Source organism: Empidonax traillii, unplaced genomic scaffold (genome assembly GCF_003031625.1).
Source record: "Empidonax traillii isolate 1590-97213 ecotype Southwest subspecies unplaced genomic scaffold, ASM303162v1 scaffold1307:size210176, whole genome shotgun sequence".
Taxonomy (NCBI): Eukaryota; Metazoa; Chordata; class Aves; order Passeriformes; family Tyrannidae; genus Empidonax; species Empidonax traillii.
Window position 1 is genome coordinate 185,885 of NW_020956500.1, and position 17,346 is coordinate 203,230.

At 40.5% G+C, this 17,346-nt stretch overlaps 1 protein-coding gene across 1 annotated transcript in view; it reads left to right on the forward strand.

Annotated features, from left to right (window-relative positions):
- LOC114069599 (catenin alpha-2-like) overlaps nucleotides 1–16,648 on the forward strand; it is a gene marked incomplete at its 3' end in the record, with an annotated part of 92,400 nt that extends 75,752 nt beyond the window's left edge. The window contains exon 3 of the mRNA XM_027906496.1: nucleotides 16,453–16,648. Within this exon, the coding sequence (XP_027762297.1) occupies nucleotides 16,453–16,648 (196 nt within the window). The remainder of the gene's footprint in view (nucleotides 1–16,452) is intronic.
- Nucleotides 16,649–17,346: the final 698 nt, after the last annotated feature.

The following is a 17,346-nucleotide window of genomic DNA, read 5'->3' on the forward strand; positions in this document are numbered from 1 at the left end:
TTTTACCTGTTTGTTTTTCTCAGTTTTTCTGCTGCTAAAGCCTTTTCCTTTCTGACCATCAGTGAGTGGTGCCACTCACAGCATCTTTTTGAAACAATGACAGCTTTGGTTTATATCCTTTATTTTTTCCTCATGCTCAAGTTCATACCTTGGTATTTTTAGCATTTGTCTCCCATTTTATCCCTAAATGCAGCAAGTGTCCTCTGTGCTTCTTTGTGGTCAGCTTTAGTTTTGAATAATTTCAGTACCAGAAGGGTTTATTTTATCCATACTGTGCCATCTGTTTCTCTTCCACTTCAATCATATATCAAATATGTACCTTCCCTGTGTCCTTTGCTAAATTTGAAGGCTGAATTATTTCCCTTCAAGATCTCTATCAGAGGCCCAAGAGGAAGTAGGAAAACTAATGGAGACACTGATGAGCAGAGATGGTCTGTATGGAAGATCCTGAGTCCAGAGATCTTATCTGTTACATTTTAATTACATTTGTTATTGAGTTATATTATTCTGGGGTTTGTGAAAGCTTATGATTATGATCCGAGCAGTTTCCTGGGGAAAAAAAAAAAAAGGATGTGAACAAACACAAGGAATAATATTAAGATTTTTGTCATAGAGCAAGGACAAAAGGTCACAATGCTTTTTTTGACCTTTCTCTCATTTCAATTCTCAAGACATTTTTCTTTAAGAAGAGAATGATTGTCAGATTCTGCTATTCTAAGGAAGCTGTAAGGTTTTTATTAAGTGGTGGGATGGGGATCAAGGCCTGGGTCAAAATCAACAGCCACGCTCTGTCTTCACACAGAGACTGATAATCAAATATATTGCAAAGTGAAATTTTAACTAAACATTATGGGAATCTTCATCATGTTTTGCCTTTTGCTGTGCAAATTCTCTGCTGTCTCTGAAAGGGTGATTCTTTTCTCTGTGTCAAACAGTCAGAGGGAGTGTGCTCCTGGAGTGTGGGTAAGTGTAGGTTTTCATTTTTATTATTTTTGGAGACTGCACAGGTTCAGGTCAGCACTGAGGCTCCAAAGAAATTATTCCTTCCCACTTAGTCTGGAAGAGCCTGATGTTCTTGCTAAGGAAGTTCTGGCTTCCCCCTGAGCTGGTGCTCAAGTCTGAGACTAATAAGCAACCTAATGCCTTCTTAAAAATCAGGAAATTTATCTTTTGGAGATAAATCAGCTGCAATTCTTCCTGTGGCAAGAGGATTTTGAGCAGGGGTTTTATCTTGGAGTGCAGGCTGTGCCCTCGAGTCTCAGCAAAGCACAGTCGTGATCCATTACAAGGATGCTCAGGAATTAACACCACGTGCCTAATGAATAATGTCACCTGTTTGGACTTCAGTCTCTTCCCAGCCTGCTACTGGGGCTGCAAAATTTATCAAAGAAATTGGAATATTACAGGGACAGCATCCTTCAGAGCACCTGTGCTTAAATGGGAAAATATTCTGGTTTAAAAAAAGTTAATAGGTGTGAAACCTTTGCTTGTGCAATCAAATATTGAAGTTGATAATTTTTTTTTCCATTTATAGCAGATTGTATTAAAGAGATCATAAATATTTAACTACTTGTATTCATATTCCGGACAGAAATATTTAGCAAATGTAAGTGGCTTTCTGTGGTAATTTTCTGAGGTTGTCTGACTTGATGTCCTTGCTGTGGCTCCAGTTCTGCTTATGAATAAAAGGGAATATTTAAGCCTTTAAAACGCCTCACTCCTACCTGCATTTGCCTGTGTAGACAAACAGCAGGTTGTTTAGATTCAGGCTTCAAGTTTGGTTCAAGTAGTGACAGATAGGGGAAATACTGCAGGTATTTGTGTGAATTCTGTTTGTGAAGCAACACCTGTCATTTAAAGGCAAATCCTCACTTATAGGCAAGGTTTGTTGTTTGCCCCTTGTTTGTGTGTTATTCTATCCATTTTTCTTTTACATGTAATTTAATTCTATCATATATACTTTGTAGTCAATATTATTTAAAAAAAAAAAAAAAAAAGGCAACCCAACACCAAATTTTCTGTGAATTTAGAATTCCCAAGCAAGCCTTTAGGGGAGAACAAACATACCAATGGCTGTCCCAGTACCGAACAGCTTCTAATTCTTCAGAAAAATCTGAGTGTATTAATACAATGCTTCTGTCTAATATTGGATGATGTCTCTGGGTGTTGTCTTGGACTGATTTAGTTCCTTAGGAAGGGATCCTTCCCTCCTGATTGTATTTTAATTAATTTGAATTCACAGTCATGGCTGAAAATGTTTCGAATTATTAAACCCAACAATAACAACAAATCTTGAATACACGAATATGAGATAAGAGAGGATGACGCCCAGGAAATGTAAATCTTCATAATTCCTCTTCCATGGCAAACACATCTCTTTCTCTTCCTGAAAAGAGACATTTCCTGCCATTCAAAGTCTATAATCCCACTCTTAATTTCGTATAAATACTTCCAGAAAGGTTGTTTGTTCTTTGTAGGCTCATCCTTCTTAATTGCTGATGTCTTCGAGATGTTTGTTTAGATGTTTGTCAAAGCTTTAGAGAGTTTCTTGTCAGCCAGCAGCAATTTCCTCACAAATTAATAACTTCAGTAACTCTTGTTGATACATTTCTGGGCACTGTCCCTCTGTTGCAGACCTGTGTGACTCTGCTGGGATAAATGCAGTGAGATTGTCTTTCTTCCAAGTATCTCTTGAAGTTGTGGATTAAATCAGTTCAGTAAATCAGCATAAATTAATGTGGTTTTGGTTTCTGGGGATGGCGTTTTCCTGCTTTAGAAACAATCTGATCAACCAGCTGAAAAAAAAAAAAAGGCAAAATTATTTAAATTACTATTTAGGAAAATTATTTAAATTCCTATTTTATTGTTATATTTGGAATATTGTTATGTTCCCGTTATAAGGGAATGCAACCACTTGAAGCAGGTATCGAAATGCAGGTTCTTGGTTTTCATGGTAGAGCGTGGAGATTTCAGCCATCTCATAATTCCTGAAATTTCAGAGTGCTGATAATTTCATTTGGCTGAAACGTGTGCACTGAGCAGCCTCTCTCCTCTTTCTTGGGAGTCATGAGATAAGGTGAAACTAATATTCAAATGAAATGATGTCAAATACAGTCTAATGACCTAATTGCATCTAAGCAGCATTTGGTTTTCAAAGGAACACAAATCGCTGGCACTGTATAATGCAGAACTGATCAACCCTATAAAAAGAGCATCCCACAGGATGTGTTCCTTATCTTTTGCTTCCAGTTCAGTCCTAAAAACAAACAAACAAAACCTCAGACCCCCAAAACAACCTTTGTTAGGCCTGGGCTTTTCTATGTTATGTTCCCACATGTTCTTCTGAAACCTCTTCCCATCTTTCTGTCAGTTTGTCAACGCAGTAAATCACATTTATTTGGCCTAAAATTTAATGGAAAACCAGTTCACTTCACAAAGGCCTTTGAGCTTAAAAATGGGCATTTGAAGTACTAAAGGGTTTACATAATAAATACCACTAAATAACCGTAATTTGTAAGGCTGACCTTTACTTTTCAATGCTTATTGCTACTACTTAAGAAACACCTTTTAATAGTGCTCTGTCATCAAAACTTGTGTTTACAGAAAAGGTTTGACTGTTTTTTTTTTTTTTTATTTAATGAGAGAACCCAAGGCTAAAAGTAGGAAGAGGAAATGAAAAAAAAAAAAATTGGAAGGCAAGAGCAAAAGCAGCTTGCAGTACAATCCTGGCTGAATTTTCAAATGTAGTGTTTCAGTAGATAGAAACAGCTTCTGACTGTGTTGTCCTGCACTAAGTGTAAGAAAGTTCATTTGCTCCTTCTGTCATCATTTGATTTTAAATGTCAAGAGTACCAAAGAAAGTTGCCTGGAGGAGGACCAAGATTTACATATTGAATGGAAAAAGTGCAAGATTGTAATTTTTGATAAAGGAGTAGCTAAACACTGAAATGATGCAACCAATCTTTGCATAAGGGCTCTTACTTGTGCTGACTAACAGTACATTGTTGTGTAAATTAAGTCACCTGAGGAGCCTGCTCTGGTGAAAGGTGTCCCTGCCCATGGCAGGGGGTTGGAACTGGGTGATCTTTAAGGTCCTTTCCAACCCAAACCATCCTGTGATTTGTAATCAGGCAAAACTGTAAGGAAAATATGCTTAATTTTAAACTCACAGTCATCGGCCGTAGTGGTCTTTACAAGAGTTTAACTCATTCAGTCTGTGAATAGGACAATTTATTTGAGCCCAGGGAAAATCCAGTGTGGTTCTGGTTGCTGGTGTAGCAGCATCATCAGCTGCAAGTCATCGACTCTTGTTCATGATGGGCCAGTGCTGCTGCCTAAAAAGATCCTTGTTGAGGCTGCAGATCAGAGTTGTTCCTGTGGAAGAGGAGATTCATCAACACCTCTGGAAGCGAATCTTTCCAGAACAGATCTGGGCTCAAGCACAGTTTTATAACAATCAAAAATAAAATGGCCTTTTATATCTCTGTTATCCTGGTCACGCCTCCGAAGCTTCCCACGTTTGCAGGAAAGAAACTGTTGGTTCCAATTACAGGCTGAGCTCATCATCCTGTCATCCCTGTGGGTAATCCCCATAAATAACAAATTATAGAATCTGCCTTCATAGATAAATCTTAGTGGAAAGTTGTGTTCAGTGATGTAGAATTATCTTCTGTAGTGATTTAACAGCAAAGTGGCCTTTTGTTAGCTCTCTCCAGAGTGTACATAAGTTAATCTCTTACACTATAGAAATGTAATTCCCTTTACATCTGTGAGGGAATGTAGCAACTCAGAACCACGTGCTTAATGAAAAAAAAAAATAGAAGTAAAATCAGGATTTTTTGTATTTGATAATGGTGTTCATATAGTTTACAGCAAATAGCAAAAATGAGACCTTATCTAGAAACAGAGCAGGAGGTGCATTCGTATTGAAATGAAACGTTTATCAATTAGCAGGGTTAATGAAAGGGATTCATTACATCTAAGATAAAAGTACCCAAACAATACCCAACCCAGGGATAAACACACCCCTTGGAACAGCAGTAGGAGTTGCTTGCCCTGATGTGCAAGCTTTCAAGTGGCAGAGTGGAGGGATTTTTACGTTTAGTTTCACCAAATGCTTGTTCTTTTAATCCTTTTCTCTGCTTTGGCTGTGGCACTTCACAAACGTTTTCACTTGTAGATGATGCTAATCGTAATTTTTTTGTTCCCAGTCCCTCGAGTCTCCTTGGTTATACTGAGGATGGTATTTTTACAAGCTTTCACACATTCCCTGTGCCTCAAACTTTTCGTATTGTGCCTTCAGCTGTATTTATTTTCAAATTTTTGGACTTCTGTGAGTCGATTCTTTCCTTTTTGTTTTTCTCGTGTACAAATTTCTCCTGACTCCGTGCACTGCCCTGAAGGCAAAGAAATAAAACTGAGTCCTCAAAGCCTCTGTTGGGTGGTTTTCAACTTGTCTAAACAGCATTTGTGAAGAATGACCATTCTTTGCTTGAGCACTACTTAGTGGCAGGGGAAAGTTATGTTCCAGAGCTTTGTGTTCTCTTCTGTTACAGTTAAATGGGAGAATTTTGGCATTTTAAAAGGCTTTTCTTTTAATAATTAAAGAACACAGTTTAGAGGCGCTTGATAAGAAGCTGGCTGAAAAGATCTAAATTTTTTTTTTTTTTTTAATTTATAGCAGTAACAGCCTACTGAGATAATTGTGTAAAAACGTAATATGGAATTATTTACCATTAAGGATGTCATCCTTGTTAAATAGCTTATTCTCACAAATGCAGCCTGAAGTCCATATATTTAACGTTAATTACTGCATTCAGGTTTTAATAAAAAAGCTTATTTGGTGTGTCTTTGCTCGTGCCAAAAAGGAGTTGAAAACCAATTTCACGTCACTCTGTGTTTCAGACAGACCAGCTTCTCCTTGGCACCTGCTGTTCTGCTCTGCCAGTTGCCACTTAGAGCTGGGAATATACATCAGATTCTTTTCTTTTCCATTTCTCAGACTTTCCTTGGCTGTCACTGCCAGTCGAGGTTATTTTCCCTCCAATTTGTGACTTTGTTCTTTCCTTCACCGCAGGGTTAAGTTTAATCCAGAGTTATTGTGTTACTGTTTGGAAAATCGATGCTGACGGTGGTGATGAGAAGAGACACGGTGGGTTGGGAAGGGCTGTTTAATCTGCAGCAGGAGGGGAAAACAATTTGATCTTTGTCACGGGGAGGGGAGAAAAAAAACACAACCCCAAATTCAGTTATCAGGTAGGCAGGCAAATGCCTATTGCTGGGGTGATTGGGGAGGTTTAGGTGCCGTATGCAGAGGGATAATTTGGTGTATTACTCATGGTTTTGTTGAAACAGACAATGAGAAAAAAATGTTGATGTCTGCTCTGCCTGTGGAATGTGTGGGACGGTGGTGCTGCTCTCTGTTCTTCTGACAAAAAATAAAAAAAAATCTAGAACAGCAGGAGGAGGACAGGGATGGCTTCTGTTCCTGGCAGATCCTGGGACAAAGCCAGTACTTGCTTCTGGTTTGACCAAAGGCGGTTTCTGGAAGCGTTCACTTTTGCCATGCCTGGAATTTCTGTCTCTGAACGAGCTTTTTGAATTGGCAACTGATTGCCAGGGCAGGACCCCGGGGAGGGGGGGAATTCTAAAGTGAAATTAGAGGAATCAAAAGGAGTGTGGTCAGCAGGTTGCCCAGAGAAGCTGTGGCTTTCCCATCCCTGGAAGTGTCCAAAGCCAGGTTGGACGGGGCTTGGAGCAATGTGGGATAGTGGAAGTGTCTCTGCCCATGGCAGATGGTTGGAAAGAAATGGTCTTTTGAATCTTCCAGCTTCAGCTCTTTGGTCTTCCAGCCCAAACCAGTCTGTGTTTGAGGGCCAGCACAGCACCTCACGCTTTTCATGCATGGGATGTGCTCTACTGAAAAGTAATGTGTGATCCCCAGCCCAAATGCCCAAATGAATGAAGTGATCTGTGGTTGCAGGTACACCATATGTATGACCACCAAAAGGCAGCTTTGAATCTCATTTTAGCTGAATACTAATAAGTTGAAAGCTCAGTCAGTTAGTATTAAAACAAAACAAAACAAAACCAAAACAAAACCCCAAAAGAAATGAAGTAACCTTTCCACAGACTCTGTCAAGTCTCTCACACAAATTGTTTGTAATACCACAGTTGTGTTTTTCTTCTGGATTTTTTTTTTTTAAAGAAATATTTCTCTGCTGTATTGCTGTGCAAAAGACACACAATAGAGAGAACCGAGTGCTGTGTAAGGGTCTTGACTGCAGATGAAATATAGGCCTTCCCTCCTGAACCTCTCTACAGTGTGCAGGGGGTATGTGGACTACTCAGGAGGTCAAAAACTGGCTGGACTTCTGGACTTCAATAGAAGTGGTGGAAGATTGATGTCCACCAGTTGCCAAGAGAATTCTCTGGGGCTTGGGGCCAAGCTGATGGTTTTTAATGTCTTGCCATTGCTTTGGGCCGTGGGCTGAAATGCACCTTCAATAAATATTCAAGACCAATCTGGGAGGAAGGTGGATATACTCAAAAACTCAAGGGCTGGCACGAGGAGTATCTCAGCAGGTGAGGAAATGGGCTGACAGAAACCCAGCAGAACTCCACAAAAACCAGTGCGTGAAATGGGTGACTGAAAGTGAAATGCATCTGAAAATTTGTGATCAGCAGTGGGAGGTGTCCCTGCCCATGGCAGGGGGGTTGGACTAGATGATCTTTAAGGTCCCATCCAACCCGAATAATTCTGTAATTCTGTGTATTTTGTAGAGTAAATTAATTTTTGTTTGGATGAGGTCTGATAGAACAGGGTAATAATATTGGCCTTAACCTGTGCACATTTTACCTTGAAGAAGTTTGTGCAGTCCTCTTGGAAAAAAAAAAGATTTTCTCAATTTTCTTGGTGTTACTTTTGAATAAATTTTTTTTCCACAGTTGTTAATTTAAAAAAAAACAAAACCCACACATGAAGAATAAATTAATTTCATTATTCTTCATACTATTCAAAATAGAACTCCCAGAAAATGAAATGATATCCGTTTAACTGAAAGGGAAACTCCTGGGAATAGTTTTCCTTGGGTTTCTAGTGATGTAAGAGATTGTTTTAAGTGCTGTTTAGGAGAGTTCCCAAACAGTAACACTGCCCTGGGGGAGTGAGTCTTCATCCACAGCTCAGGGAAGGCACTCAGTGGAGTCTCTTCTTTGGCTCCTGGAAGCCTGGGGAGATCAATTTGCCTCTGAGAAGCTGAAATGTCTTGCTACTTGCCTTTAGAATTGCCTGCTGCCTTATTTTAGTATCCAGTTAAGGATTATTTAAATTGTTTTGTGGTTTTTCCCCTCACAGAATGCCTTCACCAATCACTGGCGTAAAAAAACCTAAAAGAGGGAGATATTAATAAAGCTTTTATTTTTGATGCAGCATCCAGTAAGGCAGGAAATCGAACTATTAGGTGTTTTATTCCTTCAGCATAGACTCATGGGATGGTTTGAGTTGGGAGGGACCTTAAAGATCATCCAGTTCCACCCCCTGCCATGGGCAGGGACACCTTCCACTGTCCCAGGTTGCTCCAGCCTTGCCTTAAAAAAACACTTCCAGGGATGGAAATTCCCTCTCTCCCTTTTTTTTTTTTTTTCCTCTTAGCCAGAACAACTTGTTGTACTTGTTCTGTGGTTGAGTCCCTTTGATAACCGCATCCGAAATAACTGCTGAAGTGTCAAGAAAACGGCACGTTAAATACCAACTAAGAATTCCCCTTTAAAAAGTCTGTGCTGTTTACGGTGACGAGTCTTTAACACGGATTCAGTAATACCGCACGAAGTACAAGGAATCCAGGGATTTCAGGAGTGTTTTGTGATTCCTCTAGTGAGGTGTGCCCTCATGTGGTTAAATGCAGCATCTCCCTTGAATCAGTCAGACACCCTCTGAATTTATTCTCTGTCCTACTGAAGAACTGGGAGGAATAAAGCCTTTTGGACCAACTGGGAGACAGTTTGGTGCCAAGTAGGTTTTTGATTCTTTTTTTCTTTTGTTTTACAGCTCTCGAGTGATTTGGTGCTTTGACATGAGTACAAATACACTTGCATTTGGTTCGAATTCAACCACAGATTTTTGTGTTTTCCTTGTATTGTGGTTTTTTTTGCAGATTTTGAGGACCCACTTAGCAATATTTAGGACCGAGTGGCTTCGTTTCTGATCGATTAATGCTGATAACTCTGAGCATGGAAAAGAAAACTTGCTGGTTGATTTTCTCCCACATAATATATAATAGCACTAGTCTTCTATTTTTGATGCTCTTTCAAGTACCACAACACTTAATTTTGGGTAGTAATACATAGTTAGTGATTCTACATATCTCACATCTGGCATGTGCTGTGTTTGTAAGCTTGACTGTTAGCTCTGTATTCAGTACTGGAAGGAATTAAGAGTTAATGAGGTGTTATTTTATACTTTTTATTTCTTATCATTCATGCAGACTGGTAGCAGCTTTTCTTGGGGGCTTCACATCCTTACAGCAAACTGCAGCTGATAATGACTTTTCTTCTACATCCCAAAGTAATGTAGCAGAGTTTTGCTCCAAATTAAAAATTGGTAAAATAGGAGAAAGCCAGGGAAAAGCACTTATGGCATCAGTGACATTTTCTGTTTTAATTAACAAGGAAAATAACAGATGTCAGCAGGGGGGTTGCACCAGTAATAACTTATTAACTATGAGGCATTAAATAAAGTTATTGAGTGCAAAAAAAAAAAAAAAAAAAAAAGCTTTATCCTCAATTACTGCTCAGTGGTTGCCAAGATCATTGAATGCTGCACTGGAAGTTGACATTTCTGGCCACTTTGAGGTCATTCCGCTTTTTGTGTATTTAGTGATTATCAGGTAGACTTGAGCTTTCTGATTATTTTTAGCTGAGGTAAGATATACTTTATGTTCTGCTGTTTAAAGGTACATTTTTTGAACTGTAGCCCGTTAACCTGTGCTGGGTTGCACAGAGATGATATCTGGAGCCAAATATCTTCCCTTTACTGGTTTCATTTCAACATTTTGAGTTCTCACGTGGGTACGTGATGTTGCCTCCCTGGGTCGATGAGAAACAGAAGGAAGATGGTGACAGGATCCAGGCAGGAGGGGTTGGTATCTCCAAATGTTGCTCCAATTAAAATTCAATCTATGCTATATAAAGCCCTGAAAGCATCCTGGATTTAGAGCTTTTGGAAGACTCAAAGTTTTGGAGATGCCAAGTCTGTTTAGGCACCCAGCTCGAGTGGAATTCAGAAACAGAAGTTACAGGATTAGTTATATGATTAGTTCTCCTTTTCAACACATGGAGAAGAGAAGGAAGGTGCTCTGGAGTGAGATTTAGAACATGGTGTGGGAGAGCAAGTATTTGGAAATCCCATCCCTTTCTAGAACTTACATGCTCAGCTCTGGGCCTGCAACAGGGAACTTACGTGGTATGGTGATTAATAGACCACAGGTTTGGTTGGACTTAGTGTGAGCCCTCTTTCAGGGTGAAAAAATGGCTCATTCTTCTCATTTCAAACCCAAACACTCTGCTCTGGCACCCCAACCTCTTGTGTAATATTCTAGATGTTGAGGTGTTCACCCATGGGGGAAGAAGACTTGGTTCACTTCTCTGCTGAGCCTGAGGAACTTCACATTTCCTACCCCCCAAGACAACCTTGTGCTCACCACTTCATGGCCTGGCCCCTAAACTATGTAGGGTGGTCATCCTGCCAAGATTATGCCTTTCTGTGGGAAGAATTCTTGTTCCTCTTTCCATCTCAGTACAATCATCAACTGGCCTTTATCCATAATGAAGAAAATAGTTGACAGAAAATGCCTGTTTAACCCAATACATAAACATGAATTTTTGAAATGGTGCAGCCTGACTTGCTCAGTGTAGCCTAAAAAAACCTGAAATACTGGGAATCTGTGGCTCATGGACTGTCTTCAGCTGTTGCACTTGACTGGGAGCAAACCTTTTCGTGCACTTCGAAAAACCGGAGTGAATTCCAAGTAGAGAGGAACATCCCAAAATCTGACTTTCATCTTTTACTTGCGTTAAAGGCACTGAACAGATTTCACAGGACTCAGATTAAGCCAATGGTTTTGCTGAGGGATGTGAATGAACTTGCTCCAGTTACCTGTTAAAGCTTTTCTGGTTTGGCAAAAGCTGGAATTGCCGAAATCCCAACAAGATGCCAGATACCTGTGTTCAGGAAGGGGATTATTTCGTTCTTAAAAGAGAGGTTTCGTGATTCTACCGGGCAGAGACAGAGTGGGGGTCTTGTAATGGATGTTGTTGCTTGTACTGGCAGTTCCATGGGATGGTTTTGGTCCCAGTGGTGTTACCAGTTGACAAGTGAATGGTCTGGGGAACCTCAAACAATGCCCAGGAGCAAGTGAATCCTTGGGAAACCTGAGGAATATAAATTTTCAGTCGTTTACGAGTGGAACATTAAAATAATCTCTTTTTTCCTGTCTACCAGGTAACTCCTTGTATGGTGGAGTTAGAAGAAAAGAAGCTGGAGTTGATATTTGCCTCCTAAACAGCATCACAGTCCTTTAGTGCCAATTAACAGCAGAAATTTGCTACAAAAGGAGAATTTAAAAAGTTTTGCTCCTAGTTTATTGTAAATTAGAGGCAAAATGTATTAGGGGAGACATTTTGTTACCATAATTTGTGCTGATTATTGTTTCGGTTGTGGGAGAGTCAGTGAAAACATATTGCAGGTTTTTATGGCTGTTGCTTACATTTTTTATAATTTTTTCAGGAAGATTTGTAGGGGGGACATAACCATGATTTCTCTTTTAATCATGCTTTTCTTTTCGCCTTATTATTAACAACATATTTTGTGAAAACGTATTTCAGGTTGGTTTGTCTGTTGCAGAAGGTTTTTGATAATTTTCCAGGGAGATTTGTAGGAGGAAATTAGGTTTGGGGAGGCTTTTTTTTTTTTCTTTTTCTTTTCTTCTTCTTTTTGATAGCAGAACAGGTAGTAAGAAGTTCCACAGAGAATTAATACTTGCTGAAGAACTTAAAAGGTGCCTTATATAATATTCATTCACGTTGGCCTCTTCCCATGGTGGGAGAACTGATAAGGAAAATATAAATTAACAGTAACAGTGTTGCTATCTCTAAATTGCATCCTAAAGGTACACCATGACAGAGTAGAAATATGCAAATTTGTTCAGGAATTAGTGTTTGGCAGCAGAAATGTGAACTGGAGCAGCTCAGTGTCCTCCAGCTACGCTGGATTAAAATATCCTGCCTCTAATCAGTGTTGCCCGAGTTATCTGAGTACTTTGCAGCCAAAAGGGAGGGGTGTAACTGGCATTTTTTTTTTTTAACATCCCAGCTAATAATTTATACATTAGAGAGAACAGTCTGCTTATTTATGGGTTCTGCTAACCAGCAGGTGTTTGCAAACACTGGAGGGAGCTGGGTGGAGTACAAAAAAACCTGGGTTGAGCCGCTGTTAAACCACTGGAATTCGGTGTGGATGGTGAAAGTCAGATTTGCCAACAGGAACTCAAATATCTACACAGAAGAAAAAGAGGATTTCAGTTTTATGAATTAGGTAGACAGCTGGTGCTAATCACGGGGAGATAATTACAAGAGTTAATTATGTAAGCTGTGATGATTTACTGGGTAAGGACAGTGGCAAATTAGTCAAGTTGATGGAGAAAAGGGAAGAACAGTTATTATCAGAAAAACGAGTTATATTATGGACTGGGCCATGCTCAGCAGAACATCTGTGTTCACACTTTCAGTGGTGTAGTAGGGAAAAAACCCACATTTTTTACGTGGGACTAGAGAATAAGCACAAATATGGGAAAAAACCCCAAGTTAGCTGCTTTTCTGTTTTGTATGTGAAGGAAGAAGTAATTTGTTGAAAGCATTTCCTCCTGTAATGTGGTCAGTAATACCTTGGAGTTGCTTGAGGATCAGCTGATGAACCACTGCTGAGAGCCACATCACAAAGTCAGTCTCTGGTGTGCAGAGCCAGGAATGTATCAGGTTCCACTGGTGTTTGCTCTGCCTCTGGATGGTCAAAATGAAGAAGGTCACAAACATAACAGTGCTCAGGTCTGTTCTCTACCTCATTTTGAGCAGGGAATTGAATCTGGTGCTGGTGCTTTAACCCATAACGCAATCTCCTTCTCTCACAAAGTGCTTTGAAAGGTCTCTCCTTCATCCTGATGCCAAAGGAAACAAAAAAGGCAAACCCAGCCACGAGACAGTTGGGAAAATGAAGTTCTTGTTTTCCAGACAGTTGTAGTGATTTTTCTTTTTCTTTTTTTTCTTTTTTTTTTTTTCTTTGATGTAACAAACTTCCTTTGGAGACAGTATGATTTTGAAAAACTGTGCTCAGGGGGATCCCATTAGTACAAGCAGTGAGGCAATGAGGGAGTGCACTCAAGTGGAAGGGCAGCCTTATATCTCCAAGTGAAAGGGCCCAAACACTAAAATGTCAGGGCTGTCTTTTCTCAGGTCATTGAGTGTTTCCAGCAGCTGGTGATATAGGAGTGCATGAGAAGAGGGGAATAACTTGTAGCTCTTTACACTCAAGAAATGCCACTGGGAAGAACAAATAATATTTACTCAAAAATACAACGTGCCTATGTCAGAATAGTGAATTTTTTTTTTTGTTTTTGCAAATAGTTAATGATATTTCAGAGAAACCCTTTTACGTTGATTTCACCTGCCACAACCAAACCAAAATATTTGTGTGGATGGTTTTCATCATGTGCATGTTTTCAGAGTTTGGTTTGTTAAATACAAATGAACATACAGATGCTGCCCACCCTCAGAGAAACTCCCATAGCTTCTGTCATTGATATTTAAAAACTGTGGAATCACAGAGTGATTTGGGCTGGAAGAGACCCTTAAAGAACATCTGGTCCAGTCCCCATGCCATGTTCAGGGACATGTTTCACTTTGATAAGTTGCTCAGAACCTCACGTTGAGTATGTCCAGTGATGGGGCGTCCACGGCTTTCTGGGCAACATGTTCCAGGGTCTCACCACCCTCATAATCAAAAAAAAAACCCCAATTTCCTTATATCTAATCTAAATATAAATCTCTTTTCGTTTAAAGCCATTCCCCCTTGTCCTGTCCCTCCATGCCTTGTCCCCAGTCCCTCTCCAGCTCTCCTGGAGCCCCTTTAGGCCCTGCCAGGGGCTCTCAGCTCTCCCTGGAGCCTTCTCTTCTCCAGGGGAACCCCCCCCCAGCTCTCCCAGCCTGGCTCCAGAGCAGAGGGGCTCCAGCCCTTGGAAAATGTCTGTGGACTCATTCCAGGAGCTCCAGCCCTTGGAGAATGTCTGTGGACTCATCCCAGGAGCTCCATGTCTTTCTTGTGCTGTTCTCCTCAGAGCTGGATTCAGTGCTCCAGCTCTCACAAGAGAGGACCAGAATCACCTCCCTTGACCTGCTGGCTGGGCTTTTGGTGCCTGCCAGGGTACAGCTTTTGGGTTTCTGGGTTATAAACTCACGTTGCCAGGACATATCTAATTTTTCATCCACCAGTATCCCCAAGCCCTTCTCCAAGGGGCTGCTCTCAATGCTTTTACCACCCAGCCTGTACTGAAAAGATGATAACAAGGCATCTGTCCTTTGTGAGGGATCAGTGAGAAACCACAAGGATTAGCAGTGTAATTAAAAAAGAAAGGCATATTGATATTTTCCTCAAAAATTGTCAATGTATGTATATTTTTTCATGTGGTTATGGAAAATCTTGAGTACCTAATGCTAGTCAAGCACATAATTAGGAAAGAGAAGGCAGGGGGAGAAGAACAACTCTCAAACCTCTGGCCCACCCATTTCAGAAATCCGTAGGGAAGACAGTTTAATTCACAGAGCCAGGAATGTTCTTCTCTGAGCTGGAGCTGCTGACTGGGGATTAATTTGATGAGTGTGTGATTCAGCTCTGTCCCCTTTCACTTCAGGCATCCCTGCCCACACATGACCTCTGCCGTGGGGAAATCCATGCTAATAGAATTTTCTGCTTTTAGCAAAGGCATCCTCACCTTCCTTTTGTGCTGCTGGAGCTGTGTAAGGAAGCCTTAATTCAGGATGGGACTGAACTATTAATTAGTGAAGTTCTGTTTTTCCAACAGAGATCTGTGCTAGGACTGTGTGTGAGGCTTCTTTAATAAAATAAGAGAGCAAGGTTCCCCAGTGTGATCACAAAGCCTGGATCATTATAGGGTTGCCAAATGAGCTTATGGTAATTATCAAGTGATATATTTGATTAGTGTACAGAATTTTGGGTGAGGCCTGCATCAATTAGTTGCAGAAGCTCACAGAGACATTCTGTCCTTTGCACCAGTAGAGGTGGGCTAAGATATTTAAAATAAACCAGTTGGCTTTAAAGCCCTGCCAGAAAATTGAGTTATGCTAATAAGATATTAGTTTTGTTTTGGTTTTTTTTCTTAATTTTTTCATGCAGTTTTTATGAAGCTGTAGGTCATTGACTTTTTAAAAACGGGAAAGTAGCTAACATGCCATGGGTTTTTCTGTCAGTGGTACCAGCAGACTTCCTTTTCCTCCTCATCCTTACAGCGAATGTGTGGCTCAGCACACCAGTACATGACTTCTGGTTTGTGTCCTGGGTAGGGAGAGTTGTATCCCTGAGCACTGTGGATCCACTGCTGGTTTTTCATGCATTTAACACCCGATGGCATCCAGTTCAGTGCTGCTGTTTCACAGAGGGCAGCCTTTCACTGCTGGAGTCCTGCAAAGACTCCTTCTCGCTCCAGCAAAGAGCTGTGGTACCCCCCGTGCTGGGCTGTTAAGCTTTGTGGTTAGAGTTTCTAATCAGTTTACTGACAGCTCAGTGAGGAGTTCCTTTAGGAAGCAGATTTTCCTTCTGCTTAAATCCTGGCAGGATCATGTCACTGTCTGCTGCCTTCTTACCCCAGAATATTAGGAATACAGCAAAGCAACACTTACCCAAAGAGCTTGAACCTGGATAATCTTTGCAGCAGGAGCTCTTCACACCTTGATGGCTGGAAAACAGCCACGATGTTCTTGTCACCACTTCCATGTCCCTGGCGGTGCTTATCTCAAGGGACAGTTGATTTCTGAGTGGTTTCTGACCCCTGCGTGTTCAGTGTCTGTTTTAGCAGCTTATTCATCTCTAAAAAATGAAAAACAGGGGCAAAAACGATGCTTTAGCACCACTGCTTCTTATCTTCTCTTTTTTGCTGCTAGACTGTGATTTGCTCAGCCCAGACTAAAGAGAGGTTGAAGGGAAAACCCTTTTCTGAGGGATGTGCTGCTGGATCTCGTACTTTAAATTTTATTTATCCAATACGTCTGACCACTACAACCCCTTCCAGGGAAGGGAAAACAGTGGTGTTATTGGATCAGGTGATCCTCTCTGTAGCTGGAGAATCGCTCAGACTGACCAAAACTTTGTTTTCTCTTGCCCAAAAGGTGACAACGCTGGTGAACACGAGCAATAAGGGACCGTCTGGCAAAAAGAAAGGGCGCTCTAAGAAGGCCCATGTTTTGGCTGCCTCGGTGGAACAGGCCACTCAGAACTTCTTGGAGAAAGGAGATCAAATTGCTAAGGAGAGCCAGGATCTCAAGGAGGAGCTGGTCGCTGCTGTGGAGGATGTCCGAAAACAAGGTACGTGGGGCAAAAGGCTTGGAGGGAAGAGCAGCTTTGTTTGGGGCTTCTCAAGATTTCTTTTGGAACAGAGGTGTCAGATGCTTTGATAATATAATTAAAATTATGTCCCATATATAAATATATATATATAAACCCTCATGGTATATGAGTATTAAAATACCTATACCTTAATGAATAGGAGCAAGTATAAACAACGTTCTGACTTTGCTAAAACAACATGTTTGTTCTGTTTTTTTGCCTTTTAGCTGTTCTGTCACCACACAGTGACCTCAAATATAACTTAGCAGCCAGGCTGCCCAGTGCCAAAGCTTGTTGTGTCATTTTCAGCTTGGTTTTTAGTCTGCTCTGTGACAAAATGACACGTTTTCTTCACTTGGCTGAATCTGAGCAGTGATTTAAAGCCCGTGGGTGCAAATGTAGAATTAGGATTTTGGCACCCTAACAGTTATCAACCAAATAGTGCACCAGTGCAGAAGTACTTTTTGGTTTCAAGTGCATATTGAAATACATAGAAAATTATCCAAATCTGAAAATAGAAAGTTAATAGCCATATTAAAAAAAAATAATATTTTCTGGGTGTGGGTGAAAAGATAAATGAATATCCATGAGATCATGGATATCCTCTGACAATTTTCCTTCAAAAGGTAAAATGTGTATCAGATGCTTTCAAATTTACCTGTGTGGTAGGAGAAAAA